The following is a 14722-nucleotide window of genomic DNA, read 5'->3' as shown; positions in this document are numbered from 1 at the left end:
GGGGAATAATAAAAGAAAACTGGAATTTGTTGACTTGAAGATATTTGTGAAGTGAAACCCATGCCCCGTGCTGTGTGTAGCCGGGGTTGAGTTGAGGGGGGTGGGGGATGGCACTAATCAGCCTCCATACCCCCGGGGCAGCTTCTTACTGTACATTCCTTTGCCTTCACCTTTATCCTCCGCGTCCCTGCCCTAGTGGAGGAGCCTCGCACCGCAGCTGCTGCCTGCGAGTGGAGTTTCCTGTTGAGTTTCCCTGTTTGAGGGACAGGAACTCCCTGCTCGACTTCTCTCTCCCCCGCCCATGATAATAACAGCGACCGAGGAAAAGAGATTCCTCTGGCCCGACGACAGAGAGAAAAACTCGGATCGAGGAGCTCCGCACTCCGCCGGGCACCGCAGGGCTCAACACTCCCGGCTACATGGCGCTGTAACCTCGGCTGGAAGCGCAGAAGTTTTCCCCCTGTTAACCAACAAACTGCGGGTGAGTGGGAATGGTTCATGTCGAAGTGAGTTTCACGGTGTGTGTTTCCAGCTAAGTCAACTTCACCCACGGTGGGGGAAAAAAGTTGTGTGGCGGTGTTTCGGGTGTAACCGTCCTAACGGCTCTCCGTTACCGGGGACCGTTTAAAAACAACACAACAACACAAACAGCCGGTTGTTTCTGCTGGAGTTGAGAAAGTATGAGGCGGTTATCAGCTTGGTGCAATGCAAAGCCATTTTCCTGGCTCACTCGCTCACAGGCCCGAGCTGTGACTAATCTGAGGCCACGGCTCGGGGCAGGGATACAGCCATGACCACGGCTACATGTCGGAAGCAGCACTGACACCGTTTAACATGAAAAAGAAAGAAAAATCAGTGTTGGCATCGTTTTCTGTCGCTCTCAGTTTTGTTTCCGACCGGTTTATAGTTGCAAATTGTGACCAGGGAGTGGGGAGGTACGTGTCCGCCAGGTGTGAAAGCCACACTGGGACTTGAGTTTATGTCAGACGTGTTAACTTAATCACAGTTACTGTCTGTCGGGAATAGTGTAGTTCACGTACGGTGGTGAAATGAACCACTTTATTTCCTGGACATTTTCTTTTTCCGTGTCTGTTTGCTCCTCTGGGAATGACTGTAGCAGGAAATTTGTTGCACTGTATTCCCCACCCTCCTGATGCTGCGTTCACTGCCCGGCTCACTCACTGTAAATACCAGTTCAGTCAGCCTCTTCAAACATTTGACATTTTTAACGTCACATACATTTTTTTGGATTTTTTTTTTTTGGGGGGGGGAAGCATGTGTGCCTGTTGTAAAATGAAGAGTCAAAACATTTTTGCATGAAGCTTCTGTTCATTGCTTCATGGCTGTGGTAGTCTCTTATCACTGTCAGCTTGGAGGACACGGAGGAAGGAAGGAGTGTGATGAGGCATGAAGATACTGTAGGTGAAACCACATGTTATTTTGGTGACAGCGGGTTGTTATTTTCTTTCTGCGGTTTTTATTTCTTCTTCATTGATATGGAGAAACCACACCAGTATGTTACAGCTTCAGTGTACGGTTACAGCACTCAGCAGTTTGCTTGATTCGCCACTGTTGTTCTGATCTCAATTGATCGCTGTTTTAAGTGATTCTGAACTGTGATTTAGAAGTGCATTTTGGGTCAAAGATAAGACTTCAGTTCATGTATGCACCACTGAGCAGCCAGGAAGTATTGTTATTTGACACATTGTGTGAGCATTAACATTTTGGGGAAGTCATTGCTATGCATGGACTTCAGGAAAAAAAAAACTACCAACAGATTAATACTGCAGTGATAAGTGCTGCAGGTATGCAGTCCCTGCAAAAATAAGTGCTAAAAAGGGGTTTTCACACCTCAACATAAGAGAACATGTTGAACTTCCTTCAGAATGGCATCGTTTGATGGAACTTGGTGATGAAATCACATCGAGAGGCTTTTGTTTTGTGTGTTGTGTTTTTGCCATTGCCAAGGAAACGTCAAAGTTTTGTCTTCTGCAGAGCATCAGCTCTCGTTGCATCTGTTTCTCACTTAAGTGGAATATTCACGTGGCTTCTTCATCGTCTTAATGTGAGATGTGGTATAGAAAAGTGTGAACTACTGGTATTTGTTTGTAGCAGAGCATGCCAGACGTGTCATTGTTTCATCTGAAGGTACTAGACGACTGTAAAACATTCATAAAAGCAAGCAATAATAATTACAATTCATTATATCCGACAGTTTTATTTCCCTTTGTTGATAATGGCATGGCTTCACACAAATGACTAAAAAAAAGCTCTCCTATGGGAGGGGAGCGGTGCTCATGCACGATTGTCTGTATCATGTTGGGGAAAATGTCAAAAGAGACAATAATTTGGTGGCAGCACATCTTAAGAAACAATTTCCTGTGGCGTAGAGTAGTAGTGGCCAACCGTAAGATAAACTCAGTCATCCCTTCATCACCACAAATAGGCCATGTGGATTTAACAAAGGTAAATATTGCTATAGTTTTTGTTTCTTCACCCAGTTTAATGTTCAGTGCTTTGGTTTGGTTTGGTGCTCTCTAGTGTCAGCAACCAGATGTTTAAACCTTTATTCCACTATTTCAACAACCTATTTCAGCTGTTTATACATTGCATTTACCGCCGGTAGTCAACCATTCATCCTTTTACTTTTATGTTTTCAACCATTTATCATAGCATTGTTTTTAAAGGGATAGTTCATCATTTTGGCAAATTGGACCATTGCCATAATCCCTATAGCGTTAGGAGTAGGTTCATTACCTTTAATTGTCGGTGCAAGCTATTTTTACAACGGCGGAGCAGAGCTGCAAGCTGCTCAGAGCTACACTACAGAGGCTCATGGGATTTCTTGGTTTCCCTCATCAAACTCATCAAATAGCCTACACAATCCACCAACTCCAAAACGCTCTTGTGGACAAGTTGAGAGTAATTTTCGAGGTAAATTCATGCAAAACCGCTGATGCGCGTTCCTGTCAGGGGCAGTTTTTCGGCAAGCAGTCTCTGCATTTGCCTCAAAAACAACTCCGTCTCGTAACGTTCCGTTATTATCTCATAGCGTGGTGAATGTGCAGGTCACAACTTGTCCACCAGAGCGTTTTGGAGTTGTTGGATTGTGTATTTGATGAGTTTGATGAGGGAAACCAAGAAATCCCATGAGCCTCCGTAGCGTAGCTCTGAGCAGCTTGCGGCTCTGCTCCGCCGTTCTAAAAATAGCTTGCATCGACAATTAAAGGTAACAAACCTACTCCTAAAACTAGGGATGTCCCGATCACATTTTTTTGCCCCCGAGTCCGAGTCCGAGTCATTTGATTTTGAGTATCTGCCGATACCGAGTCCCGATCCGATACTTTGGCAATGCAGTAAAGTTTTTAATGTAGATCAACTGTATCATCCCACTATTTTTCTGTTCTTTGTGCTCTACTAGGGATGTAACAATATCACAATCTCACAATAATACGCCCCCCCTTGCGGCCCGTCTTCGCTTTAGACAGATAAGAAAACCCTGACATGTAGATATGTAATATATCCGATTCCTGATCGGGATGTAACGTCCGATTCCGATCGAGTCTGAAATCACGTGATCGACCCCGATTTCCGATCACGTGATCGGATCGGGACATCCCTACCTAAAACTATAGGGATTATGACAATGGACCAATTTGCCAAAATGTTGAACTATCCCTTTAAATTAACCATTTCAACCATGGTCCAGCAAGCTATTTCAGTTGTTTAGGCTATACGTCACTTACAGTGAAGTATTTCAACCATTTATCCATGTTTGTGTCAAAAATCACTCCCTTGTTCACCTCGTTCCCTGTAAAACAGACAGAAATTTTACACACTCAGGATTTGGACACAGAAATAAATAAAGTAAATGTAGTGCACTGTAGTGGAAGGGGGTGAGTTTGAACACAATTAGTTAGCTGTCTATGTTAACCCTTTATCCATTAGTCATGTACTGTGTTTCTCTATGTTTCCATTACTTGTAGCTAACCATTTAGCCTCTCTTTGCTAACTGGTGTTCACACACTGTCGGCTGCAGCTTGTGGTGTTGTCACAGGCTGACTCATATGTGTGCGCAATCCGCATATATTTCTGTATCTAATGCTGAATAATATTTTTGTCTAACTAGTCAAGCAGCTAATCTTTTGTCATTGTTTACCTTTTGGCAAATGACCAAACAATGGTTCTAAGCTTTCTGGGAATCGCAGGTCAAGAGAAAACAGACGGTTCTTCTTCTTACAGACTGTTTGCATGGTGGACACTAGTCTCTTCTTTGTTTTTCTGTATTTATCTCTTGATCCTTCATGTCTCCGGAGCATTGACCCAGTCCTGGTGTGATTTCAAGAGGCTTAAGAGGTGTATTACTGGCATCATTATTTCTGTTGCATGGTACTGGCTTGGGTTTGGCCTCTGTTTGGCACACCTCGGTTACCTACATGGCCTAAGCTCCTTACTGTGTAATTACGGAGGGAGCCCTACAAACACATGGCGTGCAGCTTCAGCACAGCGCTGGGTATAATGGCCCATCAACCTGGCAGACTAAATAACACTTGAAGAGTCATGGCTCTTCTAATTTGTGTCTTGTCTGCCTCTTAGAAGAGGAGACACCTCTAGACACTGCAGTTTAAACAGGAACTGTGCACTGAAGCAAAAGCCACCAAGGTTCCCTTTTTTGTGTGTAATGGACATGGTGTCTGTCTGTAAAGTTGACAATGACATTCAGTTGCTGTTAATTTTTTTTTTACTCTACTGTCTACTGTTTTAAAATGATTTAAAATGACACTATATTTTTAGAGGCAGAAATATGTGTGTGTTCTGTTTTTATTGGTTACTTTCAGTTTCTTACACACCAGCTTGAAAGCTCAGGGTCAGTCCCCCCCTCCACCTTGAAGTGGACTCTGCATCACATGGTCTGTGATTCATACTTCCCTATTTTGGCACCAAGTTGACTGATCTGTAGTCTGTAGTGCTTCCAAGTTGACTCTTTGCAGCTCAGCTAAAAAGAAGTGTATTTCTGTCCGGTCATTAATGAGGCATATTCTGAAAGCTGCTTGTCATAGTGTTTCCCATCTGACTTCCTCCTCTCTTTCAAAAACTGTGTTTCACAACTAACCACACCTATTTTTACTCTCTCTATGACAGATGGACTTGGGTCAGTGTATTGTGCACTTCGGCTACTTCCATGAGCAACACAAAAATGTTCACTTTCTGATTAATTGCTACATCACTGACAGTGCAGCCTGGAAAGTAACGAATATTTTCTGTTGTTAGCTCTGTACTCCCACACGTGTTGGATGTCCACATGGTCAAATTAAAGGGGACATATTATGGAAATATGACTTTTTGAAGGGTCTTTATATTAGGGTGTTTGTCTTTCCCTCTGACCCCCAAAATGTGAGAATTGACAAAAAAAATCTGTAATGTGTAGAGCTGTTCCCTCGGTTGCATGATACCACCTCTACCTGGGACCGGTAGAAGGGGTGGGGCGAGGCAAGCAGTGGTTAATTTGCATTTAAAGGGACAGGCACTGAAACTAGCCATTCTGAACAGGGCTGTTTTGAGAGTATAAAAAGTGCTGTGATGTTTAGGTCCTTGGAGTATTTTGACCAAAGCATGTCACAGACATGTCTTTAACACACCTGGGAACTATTTTAATTTTTGGAAAGGGGGCATGATATGTCTCCTTTAAAGCTGAAAGTCAGCACCTGAAGCTCATTCATTATATCACTGTGCTGGACTACAGGGCCACAACAATAGGAAATGCATCACTGTCAAAATGTAGGAAGTGAGTGGCATTGTTTATATTGTTTATGAGGTCACATATCATATTATCAGGGCTGTGATGCAGCTTTGCAGAGTGTTGTCATGTGAACTGAGCTGAAATACTGTATGACCAAGTGCAAATTCCAAACAGCAAGAGCTGCAGTGTTTTCAAAAAAGGTAAAATACGTCACAACACACCAAACAGAGAGAGAGCTGGAGACGCCCCTGACCTACAAAGCATCTGAAAATGAAATGCAAAAATTACCTTTTTAACTCAAATCATGACTCATAAACATTGTGTAGCCCTGGTACTAAATAATCTATCGTAATCTAAAGATATAAGATTCCCAACAGGCCAATGTCTGAATGAATGAAACATAATTTACATAATCTCTTTAATGCACAAGGGAAGAAAAACAAATCTCTTAAATGCACATTTGTCTTTAAAGGAACCATACCAACCAGTGAACCAACCCCGTGCTTGGTTTTCATCATCAAAAAGAGCGGCTGTGGTTTTGTAATCTGAAGCCTTTGACGATGGTCACGCTGCTGGTGCTTTGTAGTGATCTCTGTGGAGGGCAGGCCCGGACACGCACCAGCCGCTGCTCCTCTGCATGCTTCACATAACGCTGCATTACCAATAAAACAGAATTTAGATGAAAACATATTTATCAAATGACGTCCCCAATCTGGCCAAGGTGATTTCATGTCACCGAATGAGGCATAAAAGCAGCCGCGTCAGTGTGTGCGCAATCTCAGCCATTAAAACCCCACTGTTCCTCAGCAGCCCTGTAATTATACGGACCCTCTCGTCTTTGTGTCCAGCTCCGTACCTCCGTCTGTGGAGGAGGAGGAGGAGGACACTCAGGACGGTGACCTGGTGTGACCCTGAGCCGGCACACGCACTGACCGGCAGGCTTTTGTGTCGGTGGTGGTGGTGGTCAGTCACCGGGGGATTGTTTGACTCGCTGTCAATTCTGATTGCAATGGGTTTTTTGATTGTTCAGTGTCAGTGACGTCTGAAAGTCAGCAGTCAGCAGCAGCAGCAGCAGCATGAGAATGCAAACCAAAGCATACCACACCGCTCACTGATACAGTGCTAATCTATTAGCATTCAATTTACTTTTGTTGACCACATGAGTCATGTTCTTGGTAACATTTGAGGGATTAACTAGATGTAAAGGTACAAGCTGGAAGGGTTTTGTGTTTCAGTGTTTTTGCTGTATATGATTACATCCGGTGAAATGTCAGTGAGGTAGCACAACTGTTGCAAATGCAAATGCAAATGCAAAAAAAAGGTGGTGAGATAATGCCAGAGAGCGATCAGGTCATTTATTGTTTGCAGTGGTGCAGAGGTCACCATCCTGCACTGACCTTTCTGGTTGATCAGAGGCTATTTGTGCAGGACGCTGGGTGCAGCCATAGACGTCTGCACAAAGAGGAACCTGTAGAACCACGCGGAGCTCCTTTTTGAAGGTTGTGTTCAAAGCTTAAGGTGCTGTAGTGTCTGCAGTTACATCAGTTTATTATTAGTGATGAGATATTTATGATCAGTTCAGTTATTAAAAACCAAAGCAGTGTTAAGCTACACTGCAGTAATGGAGCTCTGTTATTATATTGATATAGCATACAGTATCTTCTTTGGATGTGATTTTAAACATGATGTTCTTTGTGTCCTTTTCAGCAGCATGGCATCCACAGTGACTTTAGAGGATGCTCTGTCCAACGTGGACCTGCTGGAGGAGCTGCCCCTCCCGGACCAGCAGCCATGCATCGAGCCCCTCCCCTCCTCAGTCATGTATCAGGTCAGTGCTGACGGCTGCGCTTTACCACTGACCAACCTCTCATCACATATAGACTCCTCCATGATAATACTAGTTTTAGTCAGTGACACTGTTTTTCTAACGAGATGTCACGATGACACAGCGTTTTCTTAATTAGGTCACTACTTGAACATACTCTGTAATGGGACCATCTATTTGTGACTATGCTGCAGTTACGCAGAATAAAAGGAAAAATAAATAAATTGATAAGCAAATAATAATATCTAACAATAATAATGCTATTGCAAAGAAATCTGCACTATCGTACAAACACAACACCATGAGGCCAACTGATTAATCGGCGCCTGTAAGACATTTTTATTATGCAGAAGTTAGGTTCATAAACTACAAGCATGATAACATTTTTGGTTGTTATATTGCAAGACCAGAGTTTACCTCAGCGCTGCCCGGCAGCTAAATGGACGCACATGAAAGCATCTCCTCCTGCAGCTCCTCTCTCCCTCCTGACGTCTTGTGTCTGTGGGAGAAACACAGATTTTTAACCCGAAGCATTGTTTTTGTGTTTTTACCGTTTCAGTCAGGTTTTGAGAGGAGAAGATCTCTGCCAGTCAGTTTTAAAAAAAAGCATATTTCCCCCAAATTTGTCTGCAGCATCCACCTGCCCCTGCTGCGTTCGTGCTGCATGCACAAACACATGGCATCAATTTACCAGAGTTTGACACATTTTAGATTTGTGTCATACTAATTAAAGTTAAATCGTTAGATGGCACACAGTCAGACAGCTGTTTGTTGCTGAACTAGCAGCTGGGACTTTGATGACTGGTGGTTCTGCAGGTTGAACAGGTGTGTTTTTGGCTTTTTATTCTATTATTTTATTCATTGCTCTTGAACAACAGCCCATGAACTCGGTTTGACTCCACCGCTCTGCCGTGATGCCCAGTCTGTGTGTCTGTGTGTTGAGTTGGGGGAAATATACAGTAAGTCATCAGCAGACATCTTCTCCTCAAAAAGAAATGGACCTGGTTTAAACGATTTAAAACACTATAACGATGTTTCACGACAGACTCAATACTGTCGGGCCTGTCCTGTCCAGTTGCAGGCTCGGGCAGAAAATCTTAAGTCAACCAGAAACTTTATCATGCTTGTAGTTTGTGAGTGAAGTCGTCTAAGTAACAGCGGCGTTACCCTGGCCTTAACTCTATGCGTAGATGTGGTGCATAACATGACTGCACCACGGATTGGCCACTATTGTAGCCTAACTAATGTATCAACAATAGTTTTAAAAGGTTAAGATAGTTTAAAATGTTCTATCAGTTTCCTCTCAATATTCTCAGTGTCCCCCAACTTGTAGACTTTATTATATTTAAAATGGACTCAGTTGTTCAATCACTTCACTTCAAATAAAATCTAAAATGGCTGGTGGCTTTTATCGGCTCTTCCTGCTCCAAACCACCATTATTCTGTTGATCTTTATAAAACCACTATCCTTCGACCTTGACAACAGAGGCTGTAAGTGAACTTGCTCCCTTTTCTCATTCAAAAACAGATGAACACAATGTTCTCTTTCTCCTTGTCTACCTACATATAGCCCGTTCCCTAGCTTTTTCAGTCTGCCTCAGGGTCACCTCTCATCAGAAAAACAATACATGAAAGCTGCAGTGATCATCACAGTCAATTCAACTTTCTGTTGTGGCCATCAAAGCACAGTGGATAGGAAGCAGAAAAGAGACAATCATACGATAAGCACATCAGTCTGTGGACCTGGATTGTCCAGAACAACCACAATTAGCTCTACAGTACAAGGCTTTATGAGAAAATACAGATTCACACACAAAGGAAAGAGTTTGTTGTATTTAATAAAACAAACAGTTCAGTAAGATCAGGATAATTTATTAGACAGAGGTTACAATATGGCACTGAATACAGAAGCTTAGATAAGATGGGTATGAATTCTAGTCATCTGTATAATTAGTTTCAACTGCATTTGCAGGCAAATTTTAATAAGGAGGAAACATTGCACGCAGTAATATGAAGTAATAACATTGAAATAAAAATGAATTGTAAAAAAGACTAAACAAATTGCTTTGCACTGGTTACTTTGGGCAAACATACTCACTGCCTCTTTGCCTGTAACAAACCTGATATTTGTACCTGTGTCATTTGTTGTCAGTTTGATTTGTTGTTATTCCTCCCATCTTCCCACAGCCCAATTTCAACACCAACTTTGAGGACAGGAATGCCTTTGTCACCGGCATCGCCAGATACATCGAGCAAGCCACCGTCCACTCCAGCATGGTAGGTGGAATCACTTGACAGCAGTGACGGGAATAACAGCATTAAAATAAACTATGTTACTTTTTTTTTTCGGACGGTAAAGAGTAATCAAAAAACTTACAACGCCGTTACCGTTACTGACAATAAGATGCGCCGTTATCAGCGTTACTTGACTTGAAGTACCATCAGAAAATAACACCTATTTAGAGCGAATTATGCAAGTCGGTACGCTTCTCCTCTGTGTTGCTAACCCTCCACCTGGCCATGTGCATTTGTTTACAACGAAGCCAGCGAAAAATCTATCTATGGAGCGGTGGATAACCTAACTGTCATAAACAAAAGATTGTGGGTTACGGAGCACGTCTGTGTCCTGCTTAGTTCCTCTTTAAGTGTATGTTATACACATTATTTTCAGTTCATCAACTAAGCCGTTTATCACTCACTTCTTCTTCACGCTGAGTGCTGAGCAAGTTGGTTAAGTAAAGGATAATGCCCGACTATCCCTTACACAAACAGGGGTTAGGGAGAGAAGTCTATATTGTATCTATAAATTTGACATATTTGAGCATTTAATTAAAAAAAGTAACACAATAGTTACTTTTCCTGATAATTAATTACTTTTATCATGTAGTAACTCTACATGTCTGAGACTCTGTTCCTAACTCAGTTACTTTTTGGGGAAAGTAACTAGTAACTTTAACTAATTACTTTTTTAAAGTAACGTGCCCAACACTGCCTGACAGTGTGTCAGACATCTCTGTTGCCTCAGCGATGACCTGGTGGGAAAAATAGATTCACCAGAATGAGGTCAAGGGCTCGTTGGGAACAGGATCTTACAAGGGACTGGCCCGTCCCACCAGGGCTTTGGGTATTGTGTAGGGGGCAGCTCACAGGACCCAGGCCCGGAATCAAATGGCCCGTGGACAAACGGATCTTCTGAACCATCCCATATCAGGGATAGAAGGGCTTTGTGTCTAATTAGTGAGGGACTAATTGCTCAGGGTTCAGAATCAAACAGCACTTTGTACAGAGGCAGCAATGGTTTGAATGCACTAATGCACTTCCCTGCCACCCATTGGGAATAAATGACTTACAAAGGAAGCAATGGCGCATGCATGTTTTCATTGCACTGTGTGTGTGTGTGAGTTTGCGTGTGTGTGTCGTTGTTTTTTTTTATTGGGAAAATGTGACCCAGTTGGAGATTGATTGGTTTTGTTTTTCCAAATTAGAACGAGATGCTGGAGGAGGGGCAGGGGTACGCCATCATGCTCTACACCTGGAGGAGCTGCTCACGTGCAATACCACAGGTAACCACTGCCTTTCTGCTGGTAACGCTGAAACAATAGGTCAGTCAATGGAGTCAAGACAGTTAATAACACAATGTTTCTCATCATCTGTCATTTTCAAAGCCAAAATGACAAATATTTTCTTATTCCAACTTTAAATAAATTGCTACTACTTTTTTTTTCTTATATCTAAGTGACTTGAATATTTTTTTCTTTTTTGACACTTAAAACATCCCACTTTGCAATTCTAGGAACTATTTATTGCCATGTTGTAGACAAGCAGTTATTCTCCACTATAATCTGCAGATATAAGAGGACCAGTCCTAATCATTTTTATTCACAATAGCTTTATGGGGTTTCCTTGTAGTTCCATATGACGCCCTGTTTCTCTTTTCTTGTTCTAGGTCAAATGCAACGAACAGCCCAACAGAGTGGAGATCTATGAGAAGACAGTGGAGGTCCTGGAGCCTGAAGTCACCAAGTTGATGAACTTCATGTACTTCCAGGTGAAGCATATATTTCTATTGATACGATCAGGGAATCTTTAACCGTCTTGTCTCTTGTATGAACTGAACCTTCTCTCTACTCCAGCGCACAGCAATAGACCGTTTCTGTGGGGAGGTCCGTCGTCTGTGCCACACCGAGCGCAGGAAGGACTTTGTCTCGGAGGCTTACCTGATGACCCTCGGAAAGTTCATCAACATGTTCGCTGTGCTGGATGAACTGAAGAACATGAAGTGCAGTGTGAAGAATGACCACTCCGCCTACAAACGGTACACACAGTCAGAGAACATCACAGTTAACTGTACAGTCTCTAGTAACATATCGACCACTAGATGGCAGCACCATCCTCACTGCCTGAACAGCATGTTAGACCAGGAAGTTTCCAACCACCCCACCCCTTCATGGTTCCATCACAGGAAAAATGAGAAACATCTGTGTATGAACTGATAGAGGACATGTTAGAGCTCCAGGAAAAGATAGAGACGACTACAGTTTAAACTAAGTATTATTATGTGCTTAACTGATTTCTTGCACTTTCTGGACATTCTGGAGGCATTTGGAGATGTAAATAGGAAGTATAATGTTCCCAGGAAGTGGGTTAGTTAGCTGTGAGCTACAACTTGAGGCCTATGGGTTTATTTTTCACCTTTAACAAAGCATTTTATAAGATAACACATGAACATGGGGTGTTTTCTATTATAATTATACAAGGAAATATATTTAATTAACTAAATAAGCCTTATTTAAAAAAAAACAAAAAAAAACAAAAGACATGTTTTTCAGGGAAATATACATTTTCCATTGCTTCCAGATTGCTTCCTCGAATTTGGATTGCTGAAACCTCATTGAGAAAGTGATTCTTTCCATCACAAATACAGTATATCGTACTATTCGTCTACAGATCGGATGTCTGGCTTAGGCCATTTCTTTGTAATTGCTTTTCTAGCAATTAAACTCAATATTCCAAAGAAATATTTAGTTCTGACACTTGCAGTCGTCGCGCGTACAAGACCAAAAAGAGGTTCGTCCCAGTCAAATGTAATGTCAGTTCTAAAAAAAAAGTCACCTGTTCTGAATAAAATAAATCTTTATTTTTGTTCAGGCCCAGAACAAGTGGTAATGACTGGCTTCCTAGGAGCCAGCTCTGTGTTTTTAAAACCAAGGCTTGTTAAGAACTTGGTGGAGGTGGCGCCACTAAAAGTCAGGCCAGATTAGATATTAGCACTTCCTGTTAACAATGTACTCATTGATATGCAGACAGCTACTACTGGATTTCCGTGACACTCAGGGAGGTTTGGCAAATAAAGGAGCAATAAAGAGTCTTTTTCCATTTACTTCTGGATATTTATTTGCTATATCATTCAGAAGTAATGATAACCTTGGGAAGTGTAAGTCATGCTGATTGTTAAAATATGCATGTCTTTGCAGTCAGTTGCAGCAAACATATGACACAAAAAAAACACAAATCATGACTCACATCTTCCCATCTCTCCCTCTGTGGTCCCACCAGGGAGATGTGCTTCACATTTATTTTGAAAACCTCTGTGTTAAAGTGACAGAAGAAAGATGCTTAACATCTGTTTTGTGTGTGTTTTGTTTTTTTAAATTAACATCAGTCTGTTTCTTGCCTTCACCCAGAGCGGCCCAGTTCCTCAGAAAGATGTCTGAGCCCTCATCCATTCAGGAGTCTCAGAACTTGTCCATGTTCCTGGCAAACCACAACAAAATCACCCAGGTTTGTCAGATGTGCATCACACACTGTTGAAAAATAGATTAAATAGTTTAAATGTGACAGGAACAGTGTCACTACATCCTGCCAGGTTTCACGCCTCACATCAGGTTGAACATCTGCCGAAATGTACAAAAATGATGATGTATTCAGGGACATGCAGAACATGCGGTTTAAAAAAAGAAGTGAGAAAGTCTATTACAGGTTAAATACAGTCAAGAACACATTTTACTCTAATGGACTTTACATCAAATGAATCTCTCTGTGTGAATCACATATTTATGATTTCGTAATCGTCTCGTGTCCTGTCTGCCAGTCTTTGCAGCAGCAGTTGGAAGTGATTAACGGATACGAGGAGCTGCTGGCAGACATTGTCAACCTGTGTGTCGATTACTACGAGAACAAGATGTACCTGACTCCCAGCGAGAAGCACATGCTGCTCAAAGTGAGTAAAGGCTGCACCTGCAGCCGGAGCACGATTCCTCCTGCCCTCTTCATTCTAAACAATTTACTGTGGCATTATTGACAGGAGTGGACGTCCTAAATATAAACCACCGCTCCTCTCTCCCACAGGTGATGGGCTTTGGCTTGTACCTCATGGACGGAAACAGCAGCAACATCTACAAGCTAGACGCTAAGAAGAGAATTAACCTCACCAAGATCGACAAGTTCTTCAAGGTACAGAGGTGTATATGTGTGTCGGGTGTACACACACACACACGAGGACATGTTTTGTCCAGTTTTCCTACCACGGCCAGTAATATAATACAAAAAGAAGGTGAAGTGTTGTAAAAAAAAAAAAAAAAAAAAAAAAAAAATGCACTCTGATGACATTGCAGTAGTCTGGTTTCATTATAACAGGGTCAAACTTTATTTAATTGTGCTCAGTGCAATGATTGACACTGGACCCATCTGCAAATAACAAAATAATATATACCTATACCTATTTATTTGTATATAAAACAGGAAAGTGAGATCCTATCACAAGTGCTAAATGGAGATAATTCGATCCAAAATGCTGTTTTCAAATATAGTGATTTGCTTCTACATATTGTGACTGAACATGGTTGTTTATATTTTTCAGCCTCTTGAATCTATCAGGCTACCTGCATGGTAGCCTGATGAGACTTGAAAAAGATGTTCTTTTGTGTAATGCATCTGCACACACACACTCCTCATACAGTTGTTGTGTTTCTTTTATGATTTTGATTGTGTAAATACAGTGTTGAGAGACTGCAGCAGAGACTTGAAGGCTGTATGCTCTATTGTAATACATATTTATTTAAAAAAGCTATTGCTATTTGTCCCTGTGTTATTCTATCATGTTATTCTGTTATTCTTAGTTATTCTGACAGATTTATTTTGCATTATTTCATTCAGGC

General features: G+C 41.8%; 1 protein-coding gene across 2 annotated transcripts in view; it reads left to right on the top strand.

Moving 5' to 3' along the window:
* The first annotated feature begins 261 nt into the window (after positions 1–261).
* The window catches only part of cyfip1 (cytoplasmic FMR1 interacting protein 1), a 33763-nt gene continuing 19302 nt past the window's right edge, over positions 262–14722 (top strand). Inside the window, exons 1-9 of one of the 2 annotated variants that reach the window (XM_083969396.1) lie at positions 262–481; positions 7451–7568; positions 9753–9842; positions 11051–11128; positions 11512–11613; positions 11699–11880; positions 13250–13346; positions 13657–13785; positions 13914–14018. In XM_083969396.1, coding sequence (XP_083825522.1) covers positions 7452–7568; positions 9753–9842; positions 11051–11128; positions 11512–11613; positions 11699–11880; positions 13250–13346; positions 13657–13785; positions 13914–14018 — 900 coding nt within the window. In that variant the 5' untranslated portion in view covers positions 262–481; position 7451. Of the gene's footprint in view, positions 482–7447; positions 7569–9752; positions 9843–11050; positions 11129–11511; positions 11614–11698; positions 11881–13249; positions 13347–13656; positions 13786–13913; positions 14019–14722 lie in introns of both variants that reach the window. The other variant, XM_083969395.1, reaches the window with a different exon arrangement.

This window comes from Trachurus trachurus (assembly GCF_905171665.1).
Source record: "Trachurus trachurus genome assembly, chromosome: 4".
Classification (NCBI taxonomy): Eukaryota; Metazoa; Chordata; class Actinopteri; order Carangiformes; family Carangidae; genus Trachurus; species Trachurus trachurus.
Note: the sequence above shows the minus strand (reverse complement) of the source record. Positions and strands in the feature narration are given on the sequence as shown.